At 36.6% G+C, this 12,831-nt stretch overlaps 1 protein-coding gene across 6 annotated transcripts in view; it reads left to right on the top strand.

Moving 5' to 3' along the window:
- PTPN4 (protein tyrosine phosphatase non-receptor type 4) overlaps window positions 1-12,831 on the top strand; it is a 207,056-nt gene that overhangs the window by 179,918 nt on the left and 14,307 nt on the right. For all 6 annotated transcript variants that reach the window (XM_054044369.1, XM_054044368.1, XM_054044367.1 and 3 more), the window contains 5 exons: window positions 1,220-1,310; window positions 1,411-1,472; window positions 2,407-2,553; window positions 6,407-6,535; window positions 10,205-10,353. In XM_054044369.1, coding sequence (XP_053900344.1) covers window positions 1,220-1,310; window positions 1,411-1,472; window positions 2,407-2,553; window positions 6,407-6,535; window positions 10,205-10,353 — 578 coding nt within the window. The remainder of the gene's footprint in view (window positions 1-1,219; window positions 1,311-1,410; window positions 1,473-2,406; window positions 2,554-6,406; window positions 6,536-10,204; window positions 10,354-12,831) is intronic.

Raw genomic sequence — 12,831 nt, 5'->3', positions numbered from 1 at the left:
CAACTTGTGCCTCTTAAATAGACTATATGTGAAGCATTAAAGTGATGTGGAGGAAAAAACTCCTTAATATTTTAAAGTAATGATCATTATAATGTGAGCAGTCATAAAAATAGATTGTCTTGCTATCAATTTTTGTTGTAGTTATATCTCAGATGTGACACTGGAAATGAGGAATATAACCAAGTAAGGATTAAAAAGCAGGAGCCAAATGAATTGTTAAAAGAAAAATCCTGTTTCCATGCTTATGTTTTGATTGAAATACATTAACTAAAGAGAAATACAGAACATATCTTCCAAAGTTTCTCTTACAATGATTTGTATTTTGATGCAAACTCAATACAATAGACATTAATAAACATAAATACATAAAAAGAAAAATTAAGAAAAAAGAATAGAGGTAGCATTATGCATACTTCATCAAAACAAGCAGTTATGTCACATTGCCTAGCTTAAATTGTAAGATCATCAGGGCAGGGGCTGTTTATTCTCCCTATAATGTGCCATCCAAATCTATGATGAGATATACACTTGTTGTTAATCATCCAAACAGAATTTGTATTAACATGTTTTTCATTTTACCCTGAGTCTTCAGGAGGTATATATTGTTTTCCGTGTAATACACTATGCACTGTGGGGCTCTTCGCTATATTTCTTTGAATTGAGAAGTGTGCTGGTTCAGTTAGGGGCAGCAACTCGCGGCCTCCCCACATACGAGCCTATGTACCAGAATGCAGCAGAACACCTGCAGAGGGAATGCTTGCACACGCACACTCCATTTACTGGGAGACTAAGATTCATTGCAGCACTGTGTAGGAGTGCAGGAGGATGATGGTGGCAGGCTCGGGGCGTAGCAGTAGCATATTCAGTAAGGTCTACTCACAGTATGTATCTGCTAGCCCAAAACTCTGTGTTAAGATGCAGTGGACTGTGCGCTGTTCCCACAGTACCCAGTAGTATTGGCCATTGTCCAGATGCATGCCTGCTACAACAGCTTACGAATCAGTTTCTCAGCCTATGCCTTTTGAGCGAATTTAGTGAGCACATAGTCCAGCTGTTTGAATGATCTTGTAAAAGAACAAAATTAATATTGCATCGTACTTGTGAATAGAAAATGTTTTCATGTTTGTTTTATATGCTTTTAAAATGTCTGTAGTAAATTTAAAGCTAGCAAGTCCTATGTTGTGTCTGTTACTATCTGACCATCTTTATTCTCTTTTAGCAACTGTATAGGAAGAAGCCTGGAATGACAATGTCTTGTGCCAAATTACCTCAAAATATTTCCAAAAATAGATACAGAGACATTTCGCCTTGTAAGTGTGTGTATGTGTATGTATATGGTTTTAAGTTAAAATACTGTATTTATTTGTACTTGGTAGAGAAATAACACATGTTCTTTAAATATTTTTTCAGATGATGCTACACGGGTCATTTTGAAGAGTAATGATGACTACATCAATGCAAATTATATAAATGTGAGTTGAATTTTGTCATGTCATTCATACTGTAAGTACATTGTGGCAGCATTCTGCAGAAGAACAATTGATTTATAATTTGCTACTGCAGCTTTTCAGCAGAAAATGTAAAAATAAGATAATTCACTCTTTTTGAAAATGTTTCTCAAATCTAACATAGATTAGAGTAGATGGGAAGTATTTTCATCAGTTGGCTTACATGTTAGTAGGTTTGTTTTATCTAAAAGACAGTGGTTGATAATTTTCTACTAACTCTCAATCAAATTGAGAGATTTTATGTGCAGCAACAAGAGCCTGAATTTTATTTCAGATGGGGTCATTGTTGGGAGAAAGTAGCCATCTAGATTTAAAACTGGCACAAAGTAACCCAATGCACATTGTTGTTGCAGTGTTCAAGACTAGCAAAATTTAGCCTGGTAGGTCTTTGTCTTGTAGCCAGTAATAACAAAGTACAGCTAACTTTTCACTTCAGGAATACAAAGGAAAGATATTTGATTCCAGGATTAGTATTTAAATTATCAAATATTGTAAGCAGTGGATGTAATGTGTATACGTCTACAAAAATTATTTTGGCACTGAACTGTCAAGTTTTTTCGTATGCCTTCATTGTGACCTGTGGTCGTGACTGCTCAGGTATTTGACACCTAAAGTCTGTCAGTTAATTCAATGAAATATATTTGGATTTCTTAACAGTTTTAAATAAGATTTTTTTCTCAGTCTTGATGGGTTTCTTTTGTTTTGTGAGCTCTTTTATCTGTGGTCTGGTGATAAACATTTTAAGAGTATTGATATTATTGATTCATTCTTCCTATATTTTTTATAAATGTAATTTAAATTATCTAGCAAAGTCTAAATTTGTGGTGCATAAATTAAAGTTGCCAAGAGAGTAATGTTGTTTAACAACTAAAATAATTATTAATTTGTTTTCTTTTAGATGGAAATCTCTTCTTCCAGCATAATAAACCAGTACATTGCTTGTCAGGGTCCATTACCAAACACTTGTCCTGATTTTTGGCAGATGACTTGGGAACAAGGTTCATCTATGGTTGTAATGTTGACCACTCAAGTTGAAAGGGGCAGAGTAAGTCAAAGTTCTACTTGAAATCTAATCACATATTATTTTAAAAATCCCTTTTTGAATCGGCCATAAACGACTAGGGTATAACAGGGCCATTACGAATTTCTTTTTTATGGCAGTGCTCACAGGTATTGATACAGTTAAGGCTCTCCTGTGTTTCAGTTTTAAACCCTTTCTTTCAGGATTATGCAACTAGTTTTAGCATTTAGTGTAGTATTGAAACATGTACAAGTCTTGATTCTCATGTTTCATAAATGAATTTTTAAAGACTTAATCTGATTAAAGTTTCTGGACAGGGATGATTTAATCCTGTAAGGAGGCCTGGACCAGTGTTGTATTGTTTGCTTTGCAATGTCATAAATTTGCCTTGCGATGTCACGACATCACAACCATCGCCAATTATACTATGGAGCTCTTTGGAGAATTGGCTCCAGATCCATGGATCAGCCTTAAATCCACCATTATCCATTTATCTTTGAAAAGTCGTGGAAGATGGGAGAGATTCCAGAAGACTGGAAAAGGGCAAATATAGTGGCAATCTATAAAAAGGGAAATAAGAACAACCTGAAGAATTACAGACCAGTCAGCTTAACTTCTGTACCCGGAAAGATAATGGCGCAAATAATTAATCAATTTGCAAACATCTAGAAGATAATAAGGTGATAAGTAACAGTCAGAATGGATTTGTCAAGAACATATTATGTGAAACCAACCTGATAGCTTTCTTTGACAGGGTAACAAGCCTTGTGGATGGCGGGGGGAAGCAGTAGACGTGGTATGTCTTGACTATAGTAAAGCTTTTGATATGTCTTGCATGACCTTCTCATAAACAAATTAGGAAAATACAACCTAGATGGAGCTATTATAAGATGGGGGTGCATCACTGGTTAGAAAACCGTTCCCAGAGAGTGGTTATCAGTGGTTCACAATCATGCTGGAAGGGTATAACGAGTGGGGTCCCGCAGGGATCAGTTCTGGGTCCGGTTCTGTTCAGTATCTTCATCAGTGATTTAGGTAATGGCATAGAGAGTACAGTTATAAAATTTGTGGATGATACCAAGCTGTGAAGGATTGCAAGTGCTTTGGAGGTTAGGATAAAATTCAAAATCACCTGGACAAACTGGAAAAATGGTCTGAAGTAAATAGGATGAAATGCAAAGAACTCCATTTAGGAAGGAACAATCAGTTGCACACATTCAAAATGGGAAATGACTGGCTCGGAAGGAGTACTGCAGAAAGGGTTCTGGGTTTCATAGTGGACCACAAGCTAAATATGAGTCAACAGTGTAACACTGTTGCAAAAAAAAAAAAGGAAACATCATTCTGGGATGTATTAGCAGGAGTGTTGTAAGCAAGACACGAGAAGTAAATCTTCCGCTATACTCTGTGCTGATTAGGCCTCAACTGGAGTATTGTGTCCAGTTCTGGGCACCACATTTCAGGAAAGATGTGGACAAATTGGAGAAAGTCCAGAGAAGAGTGATTAAAGGTCTAGAAAACATGACCTATGAGGGAAGATTGAAAAAATTGGGTTTGTTTAGTCTGGAAAAGAGAAGACTGAGAGGGGACATAACAGTTTTCAAGTACATAAAAGGTTGCTACAAGGAGGAGGAAGAATAATTGTTCTTAACCTCTGAGGACAGGACAAGAAGTAATGCATTTAAATTGCAGCAAGGGAGGTATAGGTTGGACATTAGGAAAAACTTCCTAGCTGTCAAGGTGGTTAAGCACTGGAAAAATTGCCTAGGAAGACTGTGGAATCTCCATCATTGGAGATTTTTAAGAGCAGGTTAGACAAACACCTGTCAAGGATGGTCTATATAATACTTATCCTGCCATGAGTACAGGGGACTGGACTAGATGACCTCTCGAAGTCCCTTCCAGTTCTATGATTCTATTACTTTCAAGCTGTACCTCCACGCAATGGAGTACTGCCTCTGGGTATTTGCTTAATCAAATGAAAGATTATTAGTGTTTGCAAATTGACTACTGTACATGCAATCTTTTATTTAAAAAGATTTGTTTTTGACTAGTCAGTCATGTTAGTTCTTAACCCCATTTTTTATATATGCTTCTTTTAATACAAAAAGATGTTATGTTACATGTTATTAGCTGCATATGTACAAATTATAAATAAGAAAGTAATTATAAATAATTATGTGTATGTTGCCATAATGGCATCACCTAATTTCAGCTACACCTGAGACTCTGGTTGATATTGTCTCCTTAATAATTTTGCCCATTGTGTTGCCTCTGTCCACTGAAGTACCATTCAAATATTAGCACATACCTGGTGTATTTCATAAAACAGCTTGCATACTATTTGTAACATTCAGTAGCAATTGGAGAACTTGAAACACATAAGCATAATTGACTGATTGCAATAGCCTGAAATTTCATCATAATTCTGAGTTTTATTTGTTGGGTTTTACAGTAGATGTCTATCATCTTGGCCAGCAAATCTGGTCTGTGTTAAGAATAGTCACATTAATTCAGACTTCAGTTCAGCTGTGTGTGTGCATTCTTCTTGTTAAAATAAGCATGTATTTGCTATGCTGTCAGACCTGTTAAATACCATAAAAATAATTGTAGGTGTGTTTTTTTTTTTAATGTTTTTAAACTGTTTTTCAGTGACTCAGTTTTACTATATGATGCTGTGTGCTCCCAAATGAACACAATTAGAGGGAATTTCAGGTCAAGTGCCCTTTTAATTTACTTTAATTTTCGTTGCAGATCTAAGAACAGACCCACAATAGCAGTTCTCTAAGGTTTTTTAATACTGATATTTATAGAATTCTTTGAGAGCTGCTAAATATTGAAATAAAAGGACTTCACACTGCTCTAATGCTGATCAAGGGTCTAATGAGGTCACTATCCCACTGCATGCCAGAGTGTCTCAGGGAGCAGGATATGGCTGCTTTTACAGACCCTGCCAGGTGGATTAGAAAGATAAGAAGTATGCATGAACTGAAATGACCTCTATTTATATTTGGGCATTTAAGCAGTTTGTCATAAAGTTGGTCTTCTTTAAAGTTCTCATTTAACTGTAAAGATTTTGGTAAACCCACCACCTAACGCACCTTGAAGCAATCTTAGTTATTGCTTACTGGCCGCCTCCTCCTTTCACATTATAGCAACATGTTTTCTTTTTCATGTAAATCTGCCTTAAGGAAGGATTATTTTAGGATTTTAGAAGTTAGGAGTGGATCTAAGGAGGGACCTATCACTGTGGTGTCAAAAGGGAATATTTAAAAAGAAGTAATATCAAAAGTGAAAGGCATCACTATTCAGTTACACTAAACTCAAGAGTTGGGGCCTGTGTGAAGGAAACAAAGTTGAGAAGAGAAGCAGGACTTCTACATGATGTTACCTGACTTTATGTATGAAATTCAAGTAGTTAAGAGCCTGCAGGCAGTGTAGTTCTATAATAATCACACAGCTAGATCAGAGGAAAAGTCAGGTACCTTCAAGGTGAATGGCAACTGCACATCCTACAATGTTAATTTAAACCATATTTTGCCCTCAACTATTCATATGGAACTTTCATGGAGTTACATGCATTTGCAGAGTCAACATTTGATCCTTTGATTATGTCATATGAACAAAAAACAGTCAAAAATAGTTAATTGTATTCATCTGCTCAGGACTAATATCAATTACACTAGTTTTAAATTTTTTATTTCAGTTATGCAGTTAATAGCTCATTTTCAATTATAAACCCCTACAGTATGTTCGGTAAGTAAGTCAGCAGTAATTACAAAATGCTCAAAAGGGAACTTTGCTGAATCTAGAAAGGAGGAAAAATAACGGTTTATGAATCTTAAGACTGTCGTCTTTGAAAACCTCTTGACCTTAGGTTAAGTGCCATCAGTACTGGCCAGAGCCTACAGGAAGCTCATCATATGGAAATTTCCAGATTACCTGCCATTCAGAGGAAGGAAATCCTGCTTATGTCTTCAGAGAGATGACACTGACTAACCTTGAGGTAAAACTATAATATAGTTATTAGTCAAATTCTGTGGAATCCTCAAAGTAGAATTACCTAACTGCAGACATTCTTTCCAGTTTTATAGCATGTCCACATGTAGATTATTGAGTATATCCAATTAATTGATACTTTTAAAATCCCATAGAAAATGAGTCTCAATTTGAAAGATCTTATTTTGTGTGAATTATTTTCTTTTTTATGAATACATACCTTTTGTTCACAAAAAAGATTTAGTGGTATCTTTACAGGGAATTGAACAGAGATTTAATCTTATTCCCGTTATGGGTATAGTGCACTATATTAGTCATATGGGATGAGTGTTAATTATCTAAGAGCTGTTTGGTCCAAGATAATCCTAAAGCTAAAGCCATGACAATAATTAAATAAGAAATTATTAGAGATTTATTTTAATATATTCCCTCAATCTTTTCAAAACATCATTAGATTAGGATAGAAATTAGAAACTTTTCATTGTTGCTACCTAGAAACACATTTTGTGTCTCTGAAGACAGTTTTCGGTAAACATTTCTTAATAGGGTAACAAACCACATTAGGAGGATAGTATTCCTAAAATAATGTCTTTAAGCTTTTTATATTTTTAAATGAAGGCCTGGATTTCTGATATATGGTGACAAAATTTGTGGGGACAATTTTAAATTTTGGGAATATGCAGGCTCCATCTCAAAAAACTCTGGTTACAGGTAAGTATCCTTCATGTTACTTGAGGAAAAAGGATTTGCAGGTAGAACTAATTCCTAGTAACTTAGCAAACAAGAGAGGATCGATATTTTCAAAGACAGTGGCTCTGTTTGAGGTGAAACAGTTACAGTTTTTCCAAACTTAATCCAAAAATATACTTTTTGTAATTTTGACAGTTACCATAGAATGGCACAAAAGTTAGAATACCATTTTTTGCCTCTTAAGTAGGATAAGAGCTCTGCACTGGTTGCTTTTGCATTTCCAGGTGCAATTCAGAGCGCAGATAATCATCTTTAAAACATCGAATGATGTGACTCCCCAACTAACTGAAACCTTCTGATATTGTACACTTTTGCAGTAGTTAAGATCAGTTGGGAAGTTCTCACTGTTGGTTACTGCAGCTGAATTATCCAAAACAGTCAGTTTATCTGTAAAATTTCTCATAGAATAGGCCTATTCTCCAAATGTTCTATTGCATCTCAGATATTGTACAGTATATTTTATATATAAGTGAATAATAAGTCACAGAATGGTATCAGAAAGAATGAGATTCTTCTGAGAGAAATTACATCATAGTTAATGGAGACTGCTAGTCAAATGGCTGTTATGGTGTAATTTCACAAAAAGGGGACAGTTGTATTTTTCTCTTTCAATTTTGAGAATTCCATGGGCAAGGGGTTACATGAATTTGAAGATGTAATACAGGAGTATCTTCCAAAATTTTAGGGTTTATGAGGCCTAGTCAGTGATCCTCCAAAAACCAGGAGAAATCTGGCAATTTTTTTAGTATTACTTTGGTCTAGCAGGCATGTGGATGTGGTTGGGTGGGGAAGGCCGTCAGGGTAGAAAATAAAGTTGTGCTGAGGCTGATAGACGGTGGAAGAAATCTTGGTTACTGTATATTTTATAGTACCTTTTATGTAGTAAGTGCTTAACTAGCTATTTATGTTTATTATAAATTAAATGTAACTCTATAATCCTGACTGAGCACTTAATTAGTGCATCAAGAGGTACCTAGTATTTCAGAAGGCTCTACTACACAGCTGCTTCTCCTGTTCCACTGCCTGGTCAGTCTCTCTACATTTCAGCACTCTAGCACACACCCCAGTGTACACCACATATAGCTGCAGATGTTTATGGCCGTGGCACTCAGGGTCTCCTCACCTGCTGGTCCCTCTCTTTCCATTTCCCTCACCCATCTGCTTGCGTAGCCCCTTTCCTGCCCTGTTTGCCTTTCCCAGACCCCCCGCTACTTAAGTTTTCTGTCATGCAGACAGAGCTGCCACCACACACCTCTGGCCCCACTTTCTGAAGTCTCCCCAGGTCATGTTTATTTTCCACATTCTTTAATCCCCCAATTCCCTGATTTTCTTAAATTAGAAATTATTATTATTTTAGGCTACCTGTTGTGTGTTCAGTTATGGTTAGAAAAGAGAGCACAAAAATAATACCTTCTTATTCAACAGGTTTGATCGCTGGGTGTATTCAGTTAGATATGCTTCTTTTATAGACAAGGGCAAGTTTTTGACTATCTTTTACTCGTATTATTCCTGCAGTGGCAGCACAGCTGAGAATGTGAGAGCTGGATTCTCTTCTGGCATACATCAAAATAATTGTTCACTAAGTTTCTGTTGCAAAATATTTTATTAGGAGTATGGAACAGCTTCTGTATGAGGAGAGAATAAGACTGGAACTTTTCAGCTTGGAAGAGAGATGACTAAGGGGGGATATGATTGAAGTCTATAAAATTATGACTGGTGTGGAGAAAGTAAATAAGGAAGTGTTATTTATTCCTCATAACACAAGAACTGGGGGTCACCAAATGAAATTAATAGGCAGCAGGTTTAAAACAAACAAAAGGCAGTATTTTTTCACACAATGCACAGTCAGTCGGTGGAACTCTTTGCCAGAGGATGTTGTGAAGGCCAAGACTATAACAGGGTTCAAAAAAGAACTAGATAAATTCATGGAGGATAGGTCCATCCATGGCTATTAGCCAGGATGGGGAGGGATGATGTCCCTAGCCTCTGTTTGCCAGAAGCTGGGAATGGACGACAGGGGATGGATCATTTCATGATTACCTGTTCTGTTCATTCCCTCTGCGGCACCTGGCATTGGCCGCTGTTGGAAGACAGGACACTGAGCTAGATGGATCTTTGGTCTGACCCAGTATAGCCACTTTTATGTTCTTATGTATTGCTAATGATGTGTGAGGCAGAAAAAGCATAGTTTGATTTTAAGATACCTGACTGTGTTTGGTATTGGGCATTAGATGGAAAAAATATTTTCACTTTAAAGCTGAGACAATGTGATCTGCCATTTAGGTGCAGCAAACATGGAACTCATAGTACTGTTTTTAGAAAATTGCTTTTCAGATTATACCTACACTTTAAAATAGTGATCTTCTCTTTCTTATGCATTATCAGTCATATTTCCTTGCTTCTTTGTTGAATTGGTATATGGTATTTCTGTCCAAATTGCACATTGTTGCTTATTTTACAATGCACTTTGGTAGTGAATTTTAGAAATGTATTCGAGCCCATTTCTAATGCATTATGTTTATATTCTGGTAATGCCTAGGAACAGTAGTCAGGATCAAGGTCCGATTGTCTAGGCACTATATATAACAAAGCAAGACTGTTTCTGCCCCAGAGAGCTCCACCGACAGACAGAGTGGATGGAAAAGATTAGGTAACAGTAAAACACACTTTAGCAGAAAAGCGAAAGTAATAGCTTACCTGTTCTAGAGATGTACTCTTTAAATGGCTTATAAAGACATATTTGTGCCTTTTATTATTGTGTACAAGGAAAAATAGGATTCTAAAATATGTGTTGGCAAATAATTAATATTCATAAAGTGCTTTGAGATATCCAGATGAGAAGTAATTATCTGAGTATAATTGATTATCGCTGTTTTTTATTATGAAGTCTGAATTACATTTGAACAAATTTTGTATTCCTGATTAGAAAAATGATACCCGTCAGCTCACCCAGATCCAGTATGTAGCATGGCCTGATCATGGGGTTCCTGATGATTCCAGTGACTTCCTGGATTTTGTGTGTCTTGTACGAAAAAAGAGGGCTGGCAGAGAAGAACCTGTTGTTGTTCATTGCAGGTATTCGTTTTTTCTAACTGAATGCCTCTTCTCATCAAGTGCTTTCTTCTCTATTTTATTTAGTCTTTTATTGTTCTCCATTTCTGATTAAATTCAGTTGTAAATTTCATTGCATTCCTGTTAAAGGAAAGAGACAAAGGGATTTAAAATTTGAATTGAACTGTTATCCATAATTCTCCATACCTTTTGATATTAGCATCACATTTGAGTGAGCAGTTTTCAGAATCAAATGCACTGTCATGTTTCATATAGGTAAAATGCCTGTGGATAGTAATGATCATGGTAATTCTAGAGGGAGAAGAAACCACTTCCCATTTAGGAAACTGCTATACATACAGTGCCTGTGAACTGCAAAATTCAAAAAGAACTGGATAAATCTTATATCCATAAGGGCAAGATCTCTCTCTCTCTCTAGCATGTACAGTAGTGACATAAATCACTTTTTCACCAAAGTCTGTCTTCTCTCCAGTACTGAATATTTGTGTATCCATATTTATCAGATTCAAATATTTCTTAACATTTGAGTAGTTTGACATGAATGAAAACTGTATTCATGTTTTCTTTAATAGTCTATGTAAATCTGAAATACTATGTAAATCTGAATGTGCTGTTCTTATTAAATAGTTTTTAGTGACAGTTAACATTTTGTCATTCACATTTAGAATCCATTTAACACAGAATCTCCACAGCACTTAATTAATGTAAGAAGAAGACGGGAATAATACTTAATGCCAAATTTTGTCTTCAAATCAACATGCACATCACCCACTGACTTCTTTGAGAGTTGCAGGAATGCATACGTGAATAGACTTTGGCCCTTTCATCTTCAAAATGCTGTACAAACAGTAACCCTTACAATCTAATCTGTCAAGTAGTATACCCATTTTATAGATGGGAAAACAGAGACAGAAGCTAAAGGAACACCGTGAACTTAATTTTTTTATCTACTGTTTTTACAAGTAAGACCTAAGATTATTATAACTGGAAAAGATTAGAGCAAAAATTGTTGGCTTTTTTCCCGGTATGTTTACTTAGTGCCTTTGACAGCCTCTTGTGTATTGTCAATTTCTCCTGGTTTTGTTTGGGTCTTTCACACAGGAATGGGAGGGAAATACATTTTCTTCTGCCCATGGCAAAGCTTGGACACTGTGGCAGTGCAGAATACCAACACCTCTCTTTTTCAACAGAATCTTAACTTTAATGTTTTATTTATTTATTTATTTTAAAGTATGTTTCTAGCTAAAGTATGTGGTTGCAAAGAAAACCTCAAAAAACATGAACCAGGAATTACTGATGCAAAGACTGAGGCCATGTCTACACTTACAAGCTTACAGCCCCAGAGCTGTACTGATACAGCTGTGCTGCTGCAAGAGCACTTGTGTAGCTGTGTTATTCCAAGGGGAGAGAGCTCTCCTGTTGACGTAATAAAATTAGCTCGATGAGCAGTGGTAGCTCTTCCGCCAACATAGCGCTGTGCACATGAGCACTTGTGCCGGCAAAACTTATGTCACTCGGGGGGGTGGTTTTTTTCACACCTTTGAGCAACAAAAGTTTTGCCAACATAAGTGCTAGTGTAGACATGGCCTTTAGTTTGCAGAGAGCCCAGAATAGCAGCTCTAGGAGGTGTGAAGTGCCTCATTCATTTCAGGGAGGTGTTAATTCAGCTGCCTAGTGGTGATAACTTTAATGGCAGCACTGATAGCTATTTCATGCTTCATGTAAGAAAAGAGAGGGAGGATCACAGACCTTGCACAATGTACTGTGTGAGATGTCTCATGAGGGTAACTCAGGTGGGTGGCATTTTAGAGATGCTATCACATTTCTTCCTCAGTCAAGAAGGACCCACACCCAAGAAGCCTGTGAATGCCCATGGGCATATTCAAGCCCCACCCAGAGGACTCAAGCTCAAGAATTCTAGGAATGTCATGTGATGCACATATTTTGAATATCTGCCAAGTCTACTGTGGTGATTTCTCATTTTGGCGGCTCATGTGGCTGGAACTTACTTTCTTGGAAGAGCATGGAAGAATACCACCACCCTTTTTTCTCTCCAGTTTGATCCCAGGAAAATAGAAAAAACTGCAGATCCATTAGAGTGGATCTTCCCATCCTTGCAATAATAGACAAAAGTGATTGTAAAACCACAAAAATTGGCAAGAAGACTGTAAAGCTATTGTATATGAAACTACATTGAGTTACATTTTTTTAAACTGGTGTCCAACTCTCTTGGAATACAGTACTTATGCCACAGAACTATTAATGTGTGGCCTAGACAGACCAAAAAGAGTTAATATCAGCCATTTAAAAATCTGTATATCTGAACACTAATTGCTGCTAAGGGAGAACTATAGAGAGAGAGATTGTCAACATTTATGTTCTTTACAAATCAGTGACTTCCCAGTAAATAACTGTTGCTTCCTCGAGTAGTGTCCCTATGGGTGCTCCACTGTAGGTGCTCATGCATCCCTGCACTGCTGA

This window comes from Malaclemys terrapin, chromosome 11 (assembly GCF_027887155.1).
Source record: "Malaclemys terrapin pileata isolate rMalTer1 chromosome 11, rMalTer1.hap1, whole genome shotgun sequence".
Classification (NCBI taxonomy): Eukaryota; Metazoa; Chordata; order Testudines; family Emydidae; genus Malaclemys; species Malaclemys terrapin.
The sequence above is the reverse complement of the archived record's forward strand: the minus strand, read 5'-3'. Positions and strand labels throughout refer to the sequence as shown.